The sequence below is a fragment of the Triturus cristatus genome, chromosome 7, assembly GCF_964204655.1.
Source record: "Triturus cristatus chromosome 7, aTriCri1.1, whole genome shotgun sequence".
In the NCBI taxonomy this organism is placed as follows: Eukaryota; Metazoa; Chordata; class Amphibia; order Caudata; family Salamandridae; genus Triturus; species Triturus cristatus.
In genome coordinates this window covers 417,406,705-417,430,229 of record NC_140590.1, presented here as the reverse complement: position 1 = coordinate 417,430,229, position 23,525 = coordinate 417,406,705, and the positions used below count along the sequence as shown (strand labels likewise).

Sequence of the window (23,525 nt, the reverse complement as noted above, 5' to 3'; positions counted from 1 at the left end):
AGAGATTTCAACCTCACACATTCTATGGTATGGAGCAGACCAGAACTTAGAGAAACTTTTGGCAACTCTTGGCAAAAGTAAAACTATAGCTAGCTATACTTTAGAAAACAGCACCTACTTTTTACCTTGTACTACACTTAGGTTAGGTACACTGGGGTAGAAATATTTAGAAGCATCAGATGAGTATTCACATTTTAGACTGTGTTATTTATGTATGTATTTTATGAATATATGTCATAGCTACAAACCATGCTATTGCAGTATTATTTTATCTTACTGCTAACCCTGTACGTATTGCACTTCGCATCCTGTCTTACGATTGTAGCAGTTCATATCTCTTGCATGAGAAATAAGACTGTTCAATAAACCCCTTTTTATTGAAGTGCCCGTCTCTCTATTTCTGTGCAACTCTGTAGAAACGAAGCATGCACGATTGACTGAGTGAAACTGTTATCTATTGTTTCCACGGTTCTGGGATTCTTCCAACTCTAAGGGAAACAAAGTTGTCATGTTTATGCGGTTGTCAGAAACTAATCCCTTCTTGTATATTCGAGAAGTTTCTAGTGACCTCTGAGTTAGATGGCACACGCAAGTAATTAAGTTTAATGTACTCGATAGAGACATACTGACCTCAGTCCTATGTCAAAACTATAGTGTATATTATTCCAATGTGCAAGAGCCTTTCAGGGATATAGGAACTACACTACATGGCGCCCAACAGTTTTGGTAAGGCACAAATTTAACGCTAGATACTGAAGTAACTCAGTCGTGTTTTTCTCAGAGACCCCTACTCATAATACTCCATAAGACGTCTGTGTTAGGAATAGAAATTATTACAAGCCATAGGGGTCTAACGGAACGAACATTAATGCATAGATCAAGGGATGTTGACATTCACTACTGTGGGTAATTTAGAGACGGCCCCTAAGACACGTAAAAGGCCATCTCCTACGTAAGCTGTTGCTTGGCTTACTGTTCTAGTGATGTGACTACACCCCCCCTTGTCAGTTCCTGGTTGCCACGCTATCCGAGAGACCTGTGTCTGGCGTTCCGTTCAGTTTCCTGCACTGTTCCTGTTGTTTGGCCGCAGATTCCCGGGGACCTTCTGAAGTCTCCTTTCCTCGAGATACCCTTTTTGTTGGTGAGTGCGTGGCTGTTCCGCTCCTCTTGTTTCTGAGCTGGACAGCGCGTCTCACCCTTCCCGCAGGCTTGTACATGGCTGTTCCTCTCCTCCTACCCTATGGCTGGCCGGCGTGTCTCGCCTTCATTTTCCCCCTGATATTTGTTCACGCTGCTGCTCCACTTCTGCTCCTGAGCCGGCCAGCACGCTATTTTCTATTTCCTCCATGTGCGTTGCTGCTCCCCTACAGAGTCTTAAGCCGGTCAGCATGTCGTGGGTTAGGTTTTACCCTCTTGAGATTGCCTGAAAGATCAGCGTATGTGTAGTTGCTCCGCTCACTGCTGAGCCGGCCAGCTCAGTACGTTGTAGGAATTCATATCAGTGTCCACTCGTGTGTCTGCGGTGCACTATCCCATACCCCGAGCTAGTCAGCACATGCTTATGAACTGGCACCTCCTACTTTAGGCAGGCATTCCACATTCTGTTCCCTGAATTGTTCTTGAAGGTCTATACGCCTTTCCCCCTCACACTCCAAGGCTGGCCCAAAGTCTCATAAATGTGGCAATTATGTTATGACTCTGATTGCATTAAATGTACTTCCCCAACTGCTAAGTAACTGCTGTTTTTTACATACTGAATTTTACATTTTCTATACCCAAGCATTTGTACGTCCATCAATGCCTAAGCATTTATCCACCCACTGATGCCTTATACTTGCTTCTTGAACTATCCAATCACGCCCATTCGCCTTTTAGTCATTGCAAGCACTTACAACCACATGACCAGCTTTTCATTCATGTATGCACCCATGCAGTCATCAACCCACTCATGCATCCATCTTCTATATACATGTCTGCATGTATAAAATGGTGTACAGTTGTTACATCATGGGACACTACATCACATGAAAGTGCATCAGGAGGTTTTATTCAAGGGTAGGATTTCAGCATTTACTTCGCAGTACTTTATATAAGAGATACGTTACTTTTTATTGGTTAAAAGTGACTCGATCATAATTATATACATTCTTGTACATATAATGTAATATACACTTATATTTTTTAGGGTATTTAATAAACATATTAATAGCAATTCAAATTTAATGTAATTTATGCAATTAGGAAACAATGATTTACAGTGAATGCAAAATAAGTGAGTAATCAAATAAAATGCATTTAAGCTATAATGGTTTACATTTTATAGTATTTATAGAGGTAGTTAAGACATTTTGAGACTCAGAGCTGGGTAATGTTTAGGGGTAGTAAACAGTTTGTAGGACAAAGGGATAGTTATTGCCTCTGGTAGTAATGAATTTTTAGGGTGCAGGACTGGGTAGTGTATAAGGATAGAAAGTGTTTTTAGCGATTGGGGATAGGTAGTGCATAACGGTAGTAATTTTTGTATTAGGGCTCAAGGGTGAGTAGTTTCAGAAAATGAAAAAAGATTACTAAAATATGATTAAACTATTATAAAATTAAAACATAATTGAATTATTTAGAAATCATTTTCATTTTTTAATGAACTTTCAATATAAATACATATAAGACAAACTTACATCTGAAGTAAAGTACTTGTGATGTAAAGTACTGCAAGGTAAGGGTATTTTACATGTACTGACGCGATGTATTAACCAACAATGTGAAGACATCCAATGCAACAACTGACATCCACCTGCTGCGTGGCTGAATGTATATCTGGAGTATGTAAAGAATGGTGCTGCTGGCAAAAATATGTACTGTTGGCTTAAAACAATGGACTGGGATGTAGCTCAAGTAATTACCAGTGGGTGAAATTAATTCAAGCATCCTACCCATCACTTGTTTACTTCAGGCTAAGATAAGACAGTCTAATTGTATATGCCGCAGTTTTACTTCTTTAGCCTTGCCTTAAACTTACCTATCCGAATTTAAATGGTATGCTTAGGTGCTCCATCATTAACCCTCCAAGTGTAAATCCTTGATTTGACTAAAAGCATATTCTGTATTTTTGGCCAATGTTTAAAGTTTGATGCAGTTTTCGTAAACAGGGCCAATGTTATCACAAAACACATACATTCCCTATAACCTATACCATCTCCAGTTTAACTGCAGATGCGTTCCTTCCTATGTCCTAGGTATGATTTCCTTATGCAGGATATTATCCTAGAAAGCGTAGGTAAAGAGCTCGGCCTTCTTTACTTAAAAATACATTATGGCATTTTTGTCTTGGACCTTCATACAGACAGAAATGTTTGATTGCTGATTCAATCACTTTACAAATCTTTCTTCTTGAATAAGATCAGAGCTTTGGTGCAAAGCAAAATGCAAGTTAAAAGAGCCATTTTGATATTTTCTTATCACCATGAATAATTTTTATACTTTGTATTTCTGATGTCCGTGTAATGGTAGAGCTCCAGATATATTCTGGAGAAAGAATCTTTGTTGGTTTATGGTGGAGTAGATACTTATTCAAATGGCTCTCATCATGGAAAACTGCAATGATGCCATTGGAATCATCTATTTTAATGGCTTTGTCACAACTTTTGGTCAGACTGTAAATTTCCTGCACTTTGCCTGCAAATAAATTAGCTTGGTAATAGAAATCTCCTTCATTGATTGGGATATAGGCCTGGGACGTTGGGCGCCGTTCATAAGTGAAGTCCCTACGACCGGCTTTGTAATATCCAGGATGTAATGTGGCAACGAGGTCACTCAAAATTTCCACACCCACATGATCGTGAAACACAATGTCAACATCGGCACACACTAAATACTGCACATCGATGTTCTTCGACTTGATGTCCAGGTGCAGAATTTCCATTCTCTTCATGAAAACTCTTGCCTTGGAATCATATGATGAAGTTTTGTAAACCTTACAGTCTCGATCATTACGACTCGTGGTGCACTTGACTTTGTGTGGTTGATCTGTGTAAACGTAGTATATCACCTTGTGCCCCATCATGAAGAACTTATCAGCAGATTCCAAGAAGGGTTTTAGAAGCATCCAATAGCTGAGGACAAAGAAGAAGTAACAACATTAGACAATGAAAAGTGATTACTTCATTTTTAGGCCAAGACTTATTCTTTTTCAAACATTACATATATTTAAAGTGGATTTTCAGTTAGCACCTGATTCAATGGCTTTCATTCCTATTCTTACATTTACCTCGCTGAGGATCATTTCAGTCTCTCAGTATTCTGAATGAATGATGTAACCTTCCACTACTGGCATCGGACTTTCTTTGCAGTGCCTGAGAGGGACTGTTTTCTCTCTCTGTTTCTCTCTCCCTCTCCTTGCTCCCCAACACCTGCTCCTGAACAGGATGTATTAAAGTAAACAAAACCGTATTTGAAGATGGTGGCTACACGTGTATCCACGGTGGCCACCTGTTAATAGCATTTACATCTGCCACTACCGATGTGTATGTTTTTGCTGCTGTTGAAATGAAAAAAAAATAGTTTAAAAAAAGCACTGGCAAAGCCAATATATGTTATTCCAGGAAGTTAATGGCTTTGTCAATGCTTGTTTACATCTTTTTATGGCTTTTTATTAGCAAGGGTCACCAGTTGAATTCCCAATACAAAGTGTAATGCTTCACAGAATTGCCAAGGGATTAGGTTTCTCTAAAACAGATGTCTATAAATTCTTAGTACCACAGGCAAATAACTCCTAGTCTACAATTCATACCACTTACACAGCCTTTGAACAGAAATGGTGTAAATAGTATCAAATTCGTAAAGGAGGATTTATAGATGTGGATGAAAATGTAGTATTGTGAGAAACTGGGTTATTGGTTTATTGGGGTATGAGCCATGGTCAAGCAACAGCCACAATCCCTTGTAGGACAAACCAGAAAAAGTCACTACATTAAAACTGTGCTTAATCCTGGGTAGCTTGGTACAAAAAGCAGTTAAGCTTAATTTAGAGGCAATGTGTAAATGTTGAAAAGAGGAAAGAAGGGAGGCCACACAAGGTAAGTTGAAGAGCTTCTTTATTTTGGTCATCCACTCTCCACAATGACAGAGAGCACCAACATTCTAAATGAACTCCAGAAGGAACATTCTATTGCTGCCAGGAAAGGGGGGTTTCCAGAGGGGAAGAAACCAATGGGAAGGAAAGGGTAAGGGGCAGCAGGGAATAAAAAGACAAATTACAATACACCTCCCTTATAAAGGGAATCTCATGTTACATTTACAAGTCTGTACCACTCCATGTTTGTCCATTCCCAAGGCGGACCACATTTCTTCCTACTTTGACTAATTGTTAAGGTAGGAACTTGCATTCACCAAAATGTCCTTTTGTGGGTTTCTTTACCAGGACAGAGTTCTCTGACTCCAGGTTGTGGCCTTTCACACCATGTTTCTGGTCATCCCAGTTTTTATATCTCAATTGGTGCTGTTGAGTTGTCTTGTGATGTTCTCAACCATTGGTTACAGCACTCTTACCTCCATTTAGCCACATAGGGCTCATTTTGGTGGTCGCCTCTCTTCCCCTTAAGGCAACGAATGGGGACACTCCTGTGACAATATTGGGTGCAGTGTGGTATGCCCAAACACATTCTCTAAGGGATTCATCCACCCTGAGTCCAATAGTGATCGCTTGTTAAATGTGTTCCTTTATCATGCAATTCGTACTTTCTACGGGACCGTTTGCCTTGGGGCAGAATAGTGCAGTTTCTTCATGTTTAATATTCAATTCTCTCAAAAACTCTTTCATCTCTTCAGATGTAAATTGTACTCCTTTATCTGTAACTAAAATAGCTGGGATACATTCATTGCGAAAGACAGTTTTTAAGAATACAATGAAATTTTTGGTTGTGGTAGATGCTGTGAATTTGAAGTTTATCCAGTGAGAGGTGTAGTGCACCAGAACAAACATGAATCTTCTCTGGGGTCCCAGACTTTCCATGGAATAAATTATGTCAATAGCTAGTTTGGACCATGGAGTGACTGGTACCTCCACAGGAGATAATGGAACTCTACGCAAGATTTTACTCTTGGCACTCCCATCCACATCGCCAGTGTTGAAAAGAGGAAGTAACGGAGGTCCACACACGGTAAGTTGAAGAGCTTCTTTATTCTGGTCATCCACAAGTGACAGAGAGCACCAACATTCTAAATGAACTCCAGAAGGAACATTCTATTGCTGCCAGGGAAGGGTGGTCTTCAGAGGGCAAGAAACCAATGGGAAGGAAAGGGTAAGGGGCAGCAGGGAGTAAAAAGACAGATTACAGCAATAAAGTATTTATGCAGCACACAAACAGTAATAAAGTGAACACATAACACAAGAAAAATTCCACACCAATTTAGAAAAATATGGTAAATTGTAATAAATGATTTGACACCCAAAATGACAAAAATACAATCCGTAGAACTAGAGTTATCGATTTTTAACATTTCTAGAAAAAAAACTAGTGCCTAAAAGTTCAAAGCGCCAACAGCGGTAATATAGTTGTGCAAGATCGGGTCAAAGTAAAAAAACTACTGCGCATTTTGGATACATGAAGTGGATTGGGCCCTTTCAGTGCTTACATTCGGACTTAGAAATCATCTTGAGAAAAATGTTTTGAGAAGGTAAAGGTCAGCAGGCCAAAGCTGCAGAATATATCGGTTGAGAGAGCATTATTGCCAGATAGCCTTGAGTTGAAGCTGTGGTGAAAATTCTGCATTTGGACTTATCTACTGAAATGGAAGTCAAACATCTTCAGCAGACACGGCAGAGAATTGTAGCCGAAGACAGTTTCATACCCCTTTGGCGCAGGACAACTGAAACCGATTTGCTGCAGCAGAGAAATATGTAGTGGGAGAAGCTGCAAATTCAATCCGACCGGCGACGCACATCGAGTGGTTAGATGAGTAGGTTGGTCCTTGTCTCCTACTGGTTCTCAGAGCAGTTTTTAGCAAAAGAAATTTGAAGTCTCCACTTTTGAATTTTGGCTATCTGGCCACCTTCAGCACCACTTCCAAGGGTAAAGGACTAGAGATGAACCACCTGGAGAGTTAGGACTCAAACAGGCTGGGTCCAGGTGCGGGTTCAAGATGAAGGAAGCCTTTTGCATCCCTGTTGTTCTTAACAGGAGGCCAGTAAACTAGTCCTCGCGAGTCACTCTGGAGGTCTCGAGTCAGTTGTAGATCCAGTCCTTATCCACAGGCAGAAGGCAACACAGTAGCAGGACAAACAGGACAGTAATCCAGGCAGGTCAGCAGTCGTGTAGAGCAGCAGCCCAGCAGAAAGACAGTCCTTCAAAAAGCACAGCAGGCTTTCCTGACAGCGTATCCACAGGTCTAGAAGTGTAAAGAGTTGGTGTCTGAGTTCCTACTTCTATACGCTGGTGCCCTGGTTCTGGAAGGTGGGAGAAACTTCTAGACAGTGGCTTTTCAGTGCATGGAATCTCCTGCATCCACTGTCCTGGCTCCAAGATGGCTGAAGGGACAATGCAGGGTTGTTAGGCCTTGTGTGTGAAGGCAAAGCACAAGCTATTCAGTTTTAAGTGGAGAGGTGCTCAGCTCTGCCCCCCATCCCGAAGCAGATGGCCCATTCAGGAACATCTAATCCCTCTATTATGTGACTGTCTAGGAGGAACTCACAAAGTGTAACTGTCAGTTATACTCAGCCTAAACCCAAGTCACGCTACAGGCACTAAAGGGCTAAGGGCACAAAAATGCCAACTTTATAAAAGTGACATTTTTACAATAGTGATAAAAACTCAAATGTAACATTAAATAGGGTTTTTCGTCACAATTCCAAAGACACCAAACATGATGCAGTTACCAGCACCCACTTGGAAATAACAGTTTATTAAATGTATTAAGGAATAACCAGCCCCCTATTGAAAATAACAGTTTATTAAATGTAATAAGGATTCCCCAATGTTATCCTATTGGGAGGGGTAGGACTCACAGTGATGAAAAACAAATTTAGGAGTCTTTCACTACCAGGGCATGTAAAACTTAAAAGTATATGTCCACTTTTTCATTACACTGCATCCCTGCGCTATGGGCTGCCTAGGGCCTACATTAGGGGTAAATGATATGTGATAAAAAGGAAGTTTAAGGCTAGTCAAGGGGGTTTAAATGTCAAGCCAACATGGCAGCTTAAAACTGCAGGCTGCAATGGCAGGCCCGTTACATGTATGAAAGTGCTACTTAAGTGGGTGGCACAATAAATGCTGCAAGCTCACTAGTAGCATTTTATTTACAGGCCCTTATTATATGGTATATCACTCTACAAGGGACTTACAACTAAATAAAAATGCCAATTATGTGTAAGTCAATTAAACCATGGTTAAATGAGAGAACACAAGCACTTTAGGGTCAGGTCCAACAAGTACCCTGAAATTTAGTCTGATTATATTTTTTAATGAATCACAGATTTTACGAGAACATACTCTTGCCACAATCATAAGAAAACAGGTCTAGATCATTAAGTAATTCATTTAATGAATTATGACCTCATTTTCCAGTAACACTTGTTAATATCCTACCACAGTATTGTTTCTATAGTAATGATAGAATTAGTCTTGTCTGTCTTTACTGTTTGGTAAATAACACTTAAGCATGGTGTCCTCGGATGAATGAACAAGGTTGTGATCAAGGCATCTTTGCCAAAACGTGGGGACCCTGTTTGCTAACTATTGAATAGATGAAAATGTATAAACTTCAACCAGTATATGTGAACAGTTGGTGTACTGTATATAGGTTTGATGGCTTATTGATGCACTGATTTGTGCTAATTAGAGATGAGGTGAAGCCTCTACTGGGCAGTCATAGGCTCCATTTTGGGCTTGTGACTGCGTCACCTTATCCATTTTTGATATATATATCTATATTAGTTCTAGAAAGGAATAATATCATTAGTCATCAATACTTTATTTGTAACCACTCTCTTCTATGAGCAATATTAGCACACCATGAGAATATTGTAACAATTAGTTGGCACATTTTGTGACCTAATAATTTATAAAATAAACTATTATGGGTGTACACGGCCTTGAGCAGAGATCTAAAGAATTGTGGTAAAGTTGTGTTAGAGTATGGTTGGGACAAGAGGAAGAATCCCTTGCTGCCTCCCTTGAAGGGGTAAGGACTTCATACATATGAAAACTGAAAATGTACTTTGCTGCTCCTGCATTTCAAAAAGAGAAGCTGTGTAGAGGACCTGCCTTCTTTAGCTCAGAGCATAAGTCCAACATTCCAGAGCATTGCCTTGAAAGTTCAGAAGGACAGCCATCTGAAAATTGTGATTTCTTGTTGCAGAGTGTGACCCGTAATTAGCACACAATGCAAGGCTGAGGTCAGTGCACCAGCTCACTTGTCTTGCCATGCACCCTTTGTTTATGAGGGTGATGTTTACATGATGCAAATGTGCGTCCAACCATGAATTGCCATATGCTTGCTGAACTGCCACTAAGATGTTCATGTGAAGTCTTGTGAATTTAAAATTTAAAACGTATTAATTGAGTGCACCCAATTGCAACACGTCATATCCAGATGTTGTGACTTGAGTTGTTGCTATGCACCCTTTCCTTAGTTAAATCTTCCCTGCTGCTCGGCCAGGTTGAGTGCTGGAGTGCTTGATGGTGTAGTGGAATGCTGGAGTGCTTGGTGATGTAATGGAATGCCTGAGTGTCTGGTGAGGTGTAGAGTGTCAGTTGGAGTGTGCTGGCTGAGCAGCAAGGAGGCTGCCCCTGATGGGGCTGTAAGCTATGGGCTATTTGCTCTTTACCTAACTACTTACCTGAAACTTACCATCTTAATTACCAGTAACTAAGTGTCAATAAATCTTGTTCATGTAACCCATTCTACGGCTACCTGGACTTCCTCCTGTTACAACATCAGACAACACAGTTTTGCTACCATTTATGAATGTCATTAAATGATGAACATGTCTAGAACTCTGTGCACTCAAAACATCATTCACACACAGATAACCAAGCCTCAACGTAAAATGACATCACAATTTTCATAGGATTAGATTAAATATAATTATTTATTTACAAAAAACATTTTTCATTTCATTAGCCTTTGTATATGACAATCTTCCTTCAAGTAACATTTTTATTTCTTTTTATTTCTTTAGATCCCACAGGTTCGCAAGGTAACTGAATTCCCTGTCAGGAGCTTTAGCTTTAAGTCATCTTTAGAAGGTTTCTGAGTTCTTTGAGTGTTTACTTATTCTTGGTTACCTCCTACATGAGTTTAGTTTAAATATTCTAAATTTCATTAGAGTGACACATCACGACTCGTAAATAGGAATAGAACGTTTTTGCATTGCACTGTGAATGATTCACACCCTTTCAAAATGGCTACAATCAGCTCTGGAAAGAAAGGTGAACCTGGAGGATGCCCTATTCAGCAGCTATTATTCAGCTGGATCAGGCATCCGTCTGTCCCCAGCAAAATATGGTGAATTGATCTTTGTGTAATTTACCAGCATGGGACTTAATTCAGCATCCCCTGCATGTTTTGTGCTTGAAACAGCAACTTGCAGGCAGTCAGGAGGCTTTTTTAATTACTCTCGAGGATTGGGCCTGATGAAGCCAGGACTCGTATAAAAGAGACTTGCTCGGATGCAATCTTCTCAGATAACTCGTAATACCATAATAATTGTGTTTGTAAATACTAACGTGCAGTTCACATATTTAAGTTTAGGGGAAGCTTGCATATGTGTCATACTAACAAGTAACCAGAGTGTGACTAAAATGGCTGCTAACGCAGAATTCTGTACTGCACATGCGTCAACTACATCTACGTAGTAATGACGAGTCTGTGCTTGGAGGGAAATCTTTGAGATAGGTGGTATACAGTGAAATCATTTTATTTTGATTTCTAACATGTTTCTTTGATTCTTTCTATATAGTTCGAATTTGGGCCTCAGTACGATAATAATGTCTATGTGCCATGTGATACCCAACGCATGCGCACTTGTAACCCGCCAGGAACCACAATGACGTTCTTGAACTTCAGCCAACGCCACGATCGCTACATGTCCAGGGAAAAGAAGTTGTCTTCTTAACTGATGAATGAGAAAATTATTAAATGTATACATTTATTGATACAAATGTGAAATGCGGGTGGGAAACAAAGCTTGGGAAAATAAATCTAAGGGGCGGGAACGCTGAACAATAGACTAAAGAAAATTGTTAAAACTTAGCATGATGTGATGATCATCCCCCCTTCCCTGTCGAATCAGAATTATGAATTTCATAAAATTGAAACATTTAGGGGTGGTACATGCCATTGGAAGGGTATAATTGAGGTAGTTTAGTTAGTTAGAATACATCAAGAAAGACGGAGATGCTGAGAGACGGAGATGCTGTCCGAGAATTGAATAACTGCTGAAGAAGACTCGATTTGCAGACTTAGAGCCTAAACCCTAATTAATTAGAAGATGATCGCGAAAGAATCGAGGAGGTACATAATAGAAGAAGATCGTGGAAGAATCGAGGAGGAAGATAGTGCCAGAGAGGGGTGCGACGCAGGCATCGTTTCTAGAAGAGTTCATCTATCCTGTCCTGAACCTTCGCCACCTGATCTGTCCCAGGGGACCCATTTCCAACTCCTTGGCCAAGGGGTTGGTTTCCACACCATCCTAGTTAACTTTAATTCTGTGTAGTATGTCATTGTACTGCTCTCTCTATTTTCTCCCTATTCATGTACAGTCATCGTAATAACATTGTTTAATGATTTCCTGTTTAAAATCTGATTTCCTTCCTCGGAGAAAATGGTGTACGACTTGTATTTAGGTTCTTGGCTCACATGAATTTAACTAGATAAACATATAAAACTCTCCCGAGTCTGTGGTTATTTGAAGAAGGTTTTATTCTATGTACATTTCCGCCTACAACAGTTAACTAAAAGGTCCATTGACCAGAGGAAAGTACATTCGGTCAGAAGGTTTGATAAGAAGTGATAAGATAAATTAATCTTACGGGTATTAGTACAACAAATTGACCCCCGCGGTATCTACTAGCCTATGTGAATGTGTGTGTGTTTATGGACCCAGGTGAGTATATGGGAGTTAAGTACCTGAGGTTGGTAACCCACTGGATCAGTTTTTCTGGTAGCAGAGCTATAGTTATATTTTATTAACTAGTTAGGTGAAAATATTGAATTTCTAATTATTGATTATGTATTAACAAATCCTTTTGTGTTTTGTTTCATGTTGTTTGGAAATTCCCAGGAATATTGAATAGTGGGTGGTGAATGGAAACCACACTGCAGTGAGGTTACTCGTTTGTTAAAGTTAGCGCTGAAAGGATATGCAAGGCTGGCAGTGCTGATTTAGGGATTAATTTGTATAAAAGTGAGAGTGATTGATAGCAAAGAGTTCGCTAATGAAACTTTGGTCTTAAATCACCTAGAAAGGGTAATACCGAAGGAGTAGCAGGTTTGTCGGCGCTTGAGTGAAGAGTAAGCGAAGAGTTTACTCGTAGTGTGTCAATAGTAAGCGGAAAGCTTATACTCGCAGTAAATGTAAATCGACTTTCTGATTTTAGTGGAGCAAACAGAGTAGTGAATGTTTCAATGTTGTCATTTAATTAATTTTGTATGAAAATTGTAAGAAAATAAGTTATTCTTATTACCTTGTAAAGGAGGGGTCAGCTGCGGGTGGTACACTGACGTCACAGAGGGCCACGCTGGGATTGGTTGGAACAGTGGGCGTGTGACCGATGCGAAATTGTAAAGGAGGGGTCAGTAGTAAGGAGTGATACTGACGTCACAGAAAGGCCGCGCTAGTTTTGGCTAAACGCATAGCGTAAAATAGAATTTGATTGGTCGAAAGAATAGAAGTTTTGCTGGTATTGGTCAATTATTAGAGTAAAAACGAACATTTAATTGGTTAGTAAAATAGAAGCTACAATAATAATTGACAGTGGGCTTTGCATGTGGAGACACGATCCAACATTAATAGGGAATCGCCCAGACAGAAGGTATTTAGGATTTGCCAGAGAACAATATATAAAAGGATCGACACCTAAAATGTACGGAGAAAAAAGAAAAATGACATGTATGCAGAAAATTTTAAATTATTTTAAAAAGGCTAAACCCATTAAGACTAGAGAGGCAATTCTTATCCCTCCCCCGAAAATGCCTGCATCATACATGATGATGGAAAGAGGCTATCATACTTGTGTATGGCTGGAAAATTGGAGTGCTAGCTTTTCCAGAACATTGTACGATTAATGGGAGAATTCTACATAATCTGAGATTAAGAATGAATTAATTAGAGCCCTGACCAAGATTAACCCAATATGAAACTTCAGAGGAATGGGAGACTGAAGCATTTGAGCATGATAGATCCAGAAGTAGCAGAAGCTCTAGAGGGTTTTATCCTAGACTATTGTGCGAATCACAAGATAATCAGATGAAACAATGGAGACAAGCAATGTTGACTGAAGGATTATATCCTGTACTAATGGCTGAGGAACAGACAGGAGGCAAGTGCACAAAGAATACAAAACATTTAACGATGACAGGTAGTGGAGAATTGGAAGATTATTATTTGGAGGACATTTTAATGAAAAACCCTCCACCTTACCAAGAAGGACTCAGTAGAACTACTCCTAGTGCCCCGGTTTTCGGAACACCATTAGCTCCCCAAATTATACATGACCCAACGAACGGAAGGGTACTTCAGGAAAATGAAAGAGAGGCAATAAATAAGAATAGAGAAGAATTAATACAGAAAATAACCCAATTGAGTACCCACCCTGAAGCGTTGACTATACCAGTGACCATAGGTCCAGTGATTCCACTATATATAGATAAAACTATTGGTCACAAACCACCAGTCATGTCCACACCTACAATTGAACCCAGAGAAGAGAATATAATAATTGATGATCAAGGCAGTGAATGTTATTCGGTGATATCATTAATGGATTTGTCGATAAGAGGAGAGAAATGAAACCCCGAGAAGAGTTACACCTAGTTGTTCAAAGGAAGTACAAATAGAAACATCTACAGGAGTCAAGAGTGCAACAATAGTATCACCAGAAGAAATAGAAAGATGGGCACAGGGAATAGACAAGTCAAAACAGCCACTGAAAATTTTAGATATTTACAAATTGAAAGTGGAATTGGAAGAAATGATAGCTGGACACGTGGGACTAGATAGGCTAAATACTTACCGTGAAGAAGAGTTACTGTTCATTTGTAGAAGTATCACTAGAAATACAAAGATATTCTTTGAGAAATTGACAGGCCTAGCTTCTAAAATGGGAGTTAAAATGGGGAAATCCAAGGTATTACAGAAACCATACAGAGCAGAATTCAGTGATAAGGACTTGGAAAATATAAATGTGTCCGGAAGAAATTTACATGTCAAAGAATTAATGACCATTTTACAAAAATGGGGTGATCTAGACAAATGGAAGGCTAGATGGATGTGAAAAAAGGAAGAAGCACATGCCAATCAAACAACTTCTGAATTTTTGTTTAAAGAAACAGGAAAGGTTGAAAGATTATGTCCAATGAGAGAGGTAAGGGAGGAGGATATGTACATGTTCCATGGCCCAGACAGGATATTTTGTCATTTACAAATGATTTCCCCAAGTTAAGAGAAAAGCCAGTTGAATGGTATCGGCAAGTTGAAAGATTTGTGAAGGTTTTTAAAGTATTGTTAAAAGATTTGAATGGTTTATTTGACATAGTGGTACGTGCTGATTTATGGACAGAAAGTAAAATTACTGTTGATTGGCCTAGTGATGAATACCCGATAGAGATGCGAAAACAGGAGCCCCTTCAGAAGAGGTAATGAAGAAATATCACCAGGTGATCAATTTCTTGAAAGGAAAAATTCCTCCAAAAGAAACAGATTAGGTGAAGAGAGATAGAATGACCCAGGATAGAAATGAGTCTGTACATACTTATTATGAATGCTTACTGCAGGTTTTTAAAGAGTATATTGGTTTTGAGAACATTGAAGATAAAGATATGGGACATTTTGTGTATCGATTTGCGACAGGATTGAAACCAGAAATTGGTGACATGATTCTTCAGCACATGTTGTGTTGGCAAGCGAGACCAATAGATGACAATCTTAAATTTCTTAAATACGCAAAGTATTGCGGAGATGAAATTGACAATAGACGAAAGAAGTTAGAAGAAAAGGTGATGTGATGTGATGTAAAATTAGCAGAAGAGCAGGAACTCCAACTAAACAGTCAGACAGTAAATCAAGGAAAGGGGCAAGGCCAAAATGAAAATAATGGGGGAAAACAAAAAGGATGAATGAGTAGAGAAGAGGTATAGAAAAGGTTTCCCTGTCATGGGTGCGGAAAATTGGGGCATTGGAAAAAAAGAGTATAATAATATTCGAATAATAATGTCGCAAATCAAAATTTAAATCCACAGACGCAGAATGAGGTGATAATGAGTCATCCACAGCAGGTTTTAAATCTACAGAGTCAGTTGCCACCTGCCCCTATGCCAAATTTTGTGAACCAGGCCAAGTGCGGACACCAGATTTCAAGGAGGAAGTGGTAAGAAAAATTTTGTAACATCACAATTTCTTTTACAGGATACTTATTTCGATGACAGTGACCAATGACGGTGGCTGAAGGGGGAGGAAAAGGAGTGCATACTTGGCGCATCCTAACCGGTAAATCAGTGAGGTCCTTATATTGATGGTAAAGTAGAAGGAAAAGATATTACCTTTTTGTTTGTTTGTGCTACCCGTTCTACTGTGAGAACAGCAAACATCCCAACCCTACCCCTCTCGGGAGAAGCGATCCAAGTAGTGGGCGTTTCAAATAAACAGATTAGAACCCCTATTACAGATCCAATAGAGGTACGCATTGGCAACTTCAGGGAAATGCACAAATTTGTGGTATGTGACTCCAGTCCCGTAAATTTATTAGGAAGAGATCTACTGTGCAAAATAGACTACACAATATTTTGCACACCTGACAGTGTTGCAATTCAAACCCCAGATGAAGACGGAGTCTACAAAATCATGTTACCAAAACAAGGCACAGAGGTAGACGAGATTTATTCCATGATAACAAAAGACGATTTACCGGATTGGGTCAAATTGACAGTAAATCCAGATGCGTAGGATTTTACAGGAAAAGAAGTAGGGTTAATGGAAAATGTAGACCCTGTAAAAGTAACTGTGAAGGAAGGTGCAGTTTACCCAAATACTCAACAATACAAAATGAGTCCCGAGGTTAAAGCTGGTGTTGCAGCAGAAATTGATCAAATGATTGAACAAGGCATTCTAAAGGAAATAATGAGCAGTCCCTGTAATTCACCTATAATTGGCATTAAGAAACCCAGCGGAAAATATAGAATAGTTCAAGATATTAGAAAGATTAACAAGATTGTTGTACCTTGTTGCCCGGTAGTGCCCAACCGAACAGTGATTCTGTACCACATACAATGGAAGGCAGTATGGTTTACTGTAATCGATCTATGCCATGCCTTTTTCTCCATTCCATTACACCCAGATAGTCAGTATCTTTTCTCATTTAAGTTTGAGGACCGTATTTTAGTCTGGAATCGCGTTCCTCAAGGGTATACTGAAAGTCCTTCGATTTTTTATCAAATATTGAAAAAGTGCTTAGAAACCTTAGTGCTACCCAGGAGATCAGTACTGGTGCAGTATACTGACGATTTGTTAGTCGCGTCTAAGACAAGAGATAACTGTGTTACTGATTCAATTGCCTTCTTAAACTATTTGGCTGATGGTCGACATACAGTGTCCCCAGAAAAGTTGCAGTTTTGCAGACCCGGAGTCAAATATCTAGGACACCAAATAGAACGTGGAGTAAGGAAAGTGACCCCTGAAAGAATAGAAATAATAAGACAAATGAAATTGCCGCAAAACCAGAGAGAAATAAGAATGTTCCTTGGAGCTGTGGGATACTGTAGGCAGTGGATTGTAGGGTTTTCTCTGCTAGCCAAACCCCTAATACAAATGACCAAGAAACGAGCAAAAGAGAATGGGATGATGAAAGTATAGAAGCATTTGTAAAATTACTAAAGTGTATGTGTGAAGCCCCTGCCTTAAAGATGCCAGATTACTGTGAAATAAATAGTTGTGCATTCTCAGTCTTGACCCAGAGACATGGTTTGATGCGGCGTCCATTGGCATACTTCTCTGCTACTTTGTACCCTGTAGCCTCAGCTTTACCTGGTTGTTTAAAAGCAGCAGCTGCAAACTGCATGAGTCTGGAACAAAGCGAATCAATTGTGATGGGACATCCGGTAAAGGTGCATGTTCCACATTCAATTGAAATTCTTTTAACAAGAACTCAAACTCAGTATCTTACTCCTAGTTGGATGACTAGGTATGAAAGAATCATATTAGGTGCTGAAAACGTGACAATAGTCAGGTGTACCGTACTCAATCCTGCCAATTTATTACCTGATGTATATGGAGAAGAGGTGAGAGATGAGGTTTAGCACGACTGTTTAGATGTGACTGAACTTTGCCCCAAACCCTGTCTAGACATACAGGAAGAACCTTTGAAAAATGCTGAACATGAGCTATTTGTAGACGGCTCGTGTATGCCCCATGAGGAGTGAGGACTAAGTGCTTCTTACGCTGTGTGTACATTGGCTGGAATAGTCGAGGCATCCTATTTACCAGAAGTCAAATCTGCACAAGTAGCCGAATTGATAGCTTTGATTAAAGCTTGCAAAATTGGGAAAAATTGGAAAGTAACCATTTTTACTGATAGCCAGTATGGTTACGGGGTTGTGCATGATTTTGGCAAGCTTTGGATGTAGAGGGATTTCCTAACTTCTTCAGTATACCCAATGAAAAATGGAAATTTCGTAAAAGAATTGCTTGAAGCAATACAATTTACAAAAGAAGTGGCAGTGGTCAAGTGTGCTGCACATCAGTCAGGAGAGGACTATGTGACAGCTGATAATAGGTATGCTGACCAGGTTGCCCATTACTGTGCCAGAAATAAATTGGCGGTAAACAAGAAAATTGAAACTAGTGGAATTAGCTGCCAATTTATGCTACTCTCAGGATTGGAAACATGGGAATATGTAAGACAACTGCAAGATGAGGTAGAAATGAGAGAAGAAGAATGGGTGCAAGTAGGGTGCCAAAAGATGTCAGAAGATGATGTATGGATTTACCTAGATGGCAGGCCATAAATGCCAGACTCTATGCTTTCACAATTGGCTAGGATGTATCACGGAGACACCCATAGAGGAAGGGATGCCATGATCAAACTCTTTAGGCAGGATTGGTGTAATCCAAGGTTCAGGAATATAGCAGAGAGTCTATGCCAGAGATGCTTAACCTGTCAACAAATGAATCCTGGCAGAAAAACAGTGGTCAGTATGGGAAGAATTGGAAAAGCAGAAGGTCCCTTCATAAGGCTACAAATAGATTTCATACAATTGCCACCTTGCAGAGGTTTGAAGTACATACTTGTCATAGTTTGTTTATTCTCATGGTGGGTGAAGGCATACCCTACTAGAAGAAATGACAGTATAACAGTTGCCAAACCTTGTTGAGAGAACTGATTCCACTGTTCGTTTTTCCAGTAACTTTGGAATCAGATAGAGGGTCTCACTTTAATAATGAAATAATTTGACTAATCTGTGAAGCATTTAAAATTGAACAAATACTGCACTGTGCATATCGCCCAGAGGCTTCTGGAGTGGTAGAACAAATGAATGGCACTATAAAAACAAGACTGGCAAAGGTGTGTCCATCCACCCCACTGGAGTGGCCTGATGCTTTACTTCTTGTTCTGATGGGACTCAGAAGCATTCCTGACAAGAATACAGGATTGAGACCCCATGAAATACTCATGTGAAGGGCAATGAGGCAAGCATGTATACCAGGACACAAACTGTTGAATATATCTGATGATTTGGTATTGGACTATTGCAAAGAACTGTCTGACCTAGTGTGGTCTATCTCTCACCAGGTTGGAGAGGACGCAGTTGCCAGGCAGCCAGATCAAGCACATGATCTAAATCCCGGTGACTGGGTGTTGGTGAAGAATCACACTCGAGAGTCGTGCCTAGCACCCAGGTGCGAAAAACCACATCAGGCTATATTGGTTACAACAACAGCAGTGAAATGTGCAGCCTTCCCTAATTGGATTCATGCAAGCCATACTAAGAGAGTACCAGCACCTGCCGAGGAAGATCCCCAACTGACTCAAGCAGTTGAGGCGGCAGAAGGTTGTGCAGCTGAAGGATCTAGAGTAACAGATCCTGAAGTAGCTGACCTAAAACAACCGAGAATAAGTCAGGATGACTAGATACCAGTGGTTGACATACCTAAAGTAAATGTGAGAACAAGAAGCCAAATCCGGTTAGAGAGACAGGAGAATAGTGAGGACCAGACAGGTATAGAAGAATAAGCTCGGGAAAGTGAAAGTACAGCTGTTGGAGAACCTGAGCAGGATCAGACAAGGAGAGAACAATCTACTCAGAAAGAAGTGAATGAAACCATTCATGAGTCTGAAGAGGGACAGATAGGTCTAGAAGAACACGTTCAGGCTGTAGAAAACCAAAGTGCAGTAAGACCTGAGCAGGACCAGTTAGGAAAAGAAGAACACGTTCAGGTAGAAGAAGAGAAAATCAAAATAAAACCTGAAGAGGGTCAGACCAGGGAAGAAGAACGCATTTAGGCAGAAACTGACGTTACAGAAATAAGCCCTGGATAAGGTCAGACAGAGAGGGATTGTGAAAACGAAAATAACCAGATTGTGCTACAACTTAATGAAAATAAAAGAGCACTCGAAGACAGTGACAGTGCAGTGCAAGTAAAAAGGGTCAGAAGAGAGGATAACTGGCCAGGTGGTGTGAAAAGGTTAAAGTATCATTTCAAGACAATTAATGAAGAACCTGACCAGGTAAACAAAATTTCTAGTCAGTCTGGGACATCTACTGATAAGCCCAAACGCAGAAGTCAAAAATTAAAAGTATTGAACAATAAGTTCAAGGGTCCTGAATGGACCTATGTAATTATTGAAGAATTCGAGAATCTAGATTTAAATGAAGAAAGTGATGAAGAAATAAATGCAGAACCGATTATCGAAGAAGATAGACCAACGTGAAAATTCCCCAAGGATGTATGTTTCACAAATAATTCGAAAGTAAAGAAGAGAAAACTTCTGAGCCCAAAATGGCTGATGATAGGGCTGATGGAAAACCAAAACGAAATTGTGTAAAAAGATGTTGTAGAATATGCATATGTAGTATATTTTTAGTACTTATAATTTGGTTAGTACTAACAGTAGCCATCCCTTATTTGATGGTTACAAAAGAAAAGAATAATACAAACACACATGAAAGGGTAGCTAACATTAAAGGAGATAGAGTAGCATTAGAAGCACCAGATGAGTCTAATACTAAAAGAGACAGAGTAGATTTAAGAGCATCAGATGAGTTGGATATACAGCACACTGTGACAAATAATGACACTGCTTTAAATGTATTTACAAAGTTATTAGTGCAATTCGTAGACACTATGGAAGTTAGTGACTGTTGTGTATATGAAATTACCTGCTTCAGTAGCAGAAGGTGTAACATATCACCATATTCCATTAACCTATGGTATTTCTTGTAGTATTTTAGCAAGTTTGTTTTATAGAACAGGAAAGTTACAATATTATTATTCTAATGTAGATGTGATTTTTTCTGAGGTTCCTATGCGAAAGCGCATGAACCCAGTTCTTAGTACCAAGGATGCACAGTTTATGGGAGAATATTTTCTAACTATGAAAACAATAGATATAGCTGAAGCACACAAGCACAATTAAACATGTAAATTACATGAAGAAGAAAAGATATTTTTGAATTTAGTTGAGCAAAGGAGGCAGGACTTCCAAAGAAGGTCTTCTGAACCGAAACCTCAAATACCTCAATGGGCTGAGAAAGAAGAAATTTATGGGGGTGGGGGGGTGTGGCTTGATGCCAAAGGACATGGCGGCACATTGGTGAGGCTCCCGCTCCGAGCATGTGAAGACATGCCTTCAGGAAACTCAGCACGAAGACACACCACGGAGCCTCACTATAAATGATGCCTGAAGCTGTTGCGAGTCTTTTCGCTGGCTCCTGAGACCGCGGACAGTGATAACTCCAGGTAAACGCTCGGAGGCGGACTCGTGTTCCCGCGGCCGCCATTTTGTTTGAAGATTCCGCCGAGAGCGTTTACAGTATGCCTAAGGTGGCGAAAATTATCATTTTTTCCTGGGGCTTCTACTACAATTAATCTGCTTAACCCTTAGTGCCCATTTTCAGCAGTATTATGTAAGCTGCAGTTTGCCCACTTTGCATCATATTTAACTGCTTTCCTTTCAATCTTTGTGGATGAGACGGCCATTTTGAAAGTTGTTTTTGACCTTCACCACAAAACTCTCTGAGGAGACATGAGATCAACATGTATTTTGAAGGTGCTTTTTCTTCTCCTTTTGCCTAGTATGTAATATGGCTTCACCTGCATATTTTTGTGAAAATAAGGCTGACGTGTTATACCTAATGAACTTGCATTAAATAAGGAGACAGACACATTCCAGCTTAGGAGCTCTATCGGCAACAAAGCTTACAACGGACCCTGATTTGTCTCATTACTAATCTTCGTTTGGATCATTGTACATGACCAATTTTCTTTTCTCCAACCATACTGCTTCTTTGGTTGGCTCATTCAACAGGATGGCTTGACCTCTTCATGTTTTGACATTCCTACTTCATAGCCTCAATTCTCTTCCAGAATCTCTATATTTGCTACTATATACTTCGATGGGCAGAACGAAAGGGTCTTTTTTTGCTGCCTCACAACCAAAACATGTCTTTATCAAAAACTCAAAACTTTTTTCAGAATTTTCAAAACTGGAAAGCACTGAATCTCCCACGATGGAAGGCAGTAACGCAACAATGGACCTTGCACGTACTACATCAGGAAAGTCCAATGTGAAGTGCCTGAAACAGGACCCTCCTTCGCCACCTAAACCAACCTCTCCAGTCTCAATGGAGATGCTACTACAGGAAATCATAGCACTCAGACCCTTCATGGAAGAAACTAATTCCAAGCTACAAACTTTGTCGGATAACTGGCTACAAATGGACTCCAGACTTACAGTAGTGGAGCAAAATGTCTCTGCTTTCAAAGAGACCACTAAAGATGTTTCCTTCATGCACACTCAAGTCTTAACGCTTCAGAAGCAGGTCGAAGACTTGGAAAACCATAATAGGAGGAATAATTTACGTTTATATGGATTGAATGAAGGGGTCGAAGGCATGGACCCTATTACTTTCTTCAAATCCTTCCTTCCAAAGATCCTCCATTTACCAGAAGATATTTTCTTGAATATCCAGCGCGCTCACAGACTGGGGTGCGCTCCCACTACTTCCTCATCCTCGTAGAGACCCAGAGGAGTTATTCTTTATTTTTTAGAGTACACGGATCTACTGAAAGTGCTGGCAGTTGCCAAAGCTATACAACGGATAACTGGTCTGGATCTACATTATTTTTTGCACAAGATTATTCAAAAGCAACGGCAGCCAGACGCAAAAGCCTTCCTAGATATGAGACCTGATCTCCGTGCCATGGGAGCTAGATACGGTCTGTTTCACCCATGTTTTTTCAAGGTCACATACAACAATAAAACAACGTCATATGAGGATCCAATCCATCTGCAAAGATTCATTAATTCAAATAAGCTTACTCTAATGACCTCTTCAAGACCTTCCTCCTCGCTTACCACCAGGCTTTCTTCCGGTTTCCAAGTGATTTTCACTTTTTCTTCTGCTCCATAATCTCAGTTTATGCCTCACGTCCATATGTTATAGCTATTTGCTGCTTTTGGAATTCTGGATATTTTTACTCAGTAGTTGCAATCTTCATGTTTCATTGAATCTCTCAATTTGTTTTAGAATGTTCGCCTCATCTTTTTTTCTCTTTCTTTTTCTCTTCGTTCCCAGAGTTATGATCACGAAATGGCGTGTTCCTTCCTTGGTTTGGTTTGACCCTCGCTGGATATCTTGTCTGTTCCATGTGGTTTCACCCACCCTCGCATTCATGTTTCCCTTTTGTAGGTATGTTAACTGTTTTGTCCTTTGATTCTTGTTTTGTTCCAAAGCATCTTCCCATTCTCTATTTTGGTGTCTCATATATTTTTGCTTCACTGTTCTCCCTTTGATGTATATCTTCTTTTGTTATTTCATACTTCAATTCTTACTTCTTTGTACTTTGTTATTATCCATTTGATACATTAATTTCTCTTTTCCTCAGCATGCTTGATTCTCACTCTCGTATTCATTTGCTTACTTTTGCTAACTTATCCTACTGTGTGAACCTTTTCTTTCCAAATAGCGTCAAAATACATGCTTACATTTTTTCCAAACTTCACATATTCACATTAAACTTCCAGCTTACGCCAATGATATTTTACTTCTCATGTCACGGCCAGCTGACTCTATTCCTGCCTTCCTAGCGGAAG

General features: G+C 39.8%; 1 protein-coding gene across 7 annotated transcripts in view; it reads right to left on the bottom strand.

Moving 5' to 3' along the window:
- Positions 1–2,026: 2,026 nt before the first annotated feature.
- Positions 2,027–23,525, bottom strand: part of LOC146809833 (histo-blood group ABO system transferase 1-like) — a 691,528-nt gene continuing 670,029 nt past the window's right edge. For 6 of the 7 annotated variants that reach the window (XM_085616687.1, XM_085616688.1, XM_085616685.1 and 3 more), the window contains one exon: positions 2,033–4,109. In XM_085616687.1, the coding sequence (XP_085472813.1) occupies positions 3,428–4,109 (682 nt within the window). In that variant the 3' untranslated portion in view covers positions 2,033–3,427. Of the gene's footprint in view, positions 4,110–23,525 lie in introns of all 7 variants that reach the window. The other variant, XM_085616684.1, reaches the window with a different exon arrangement.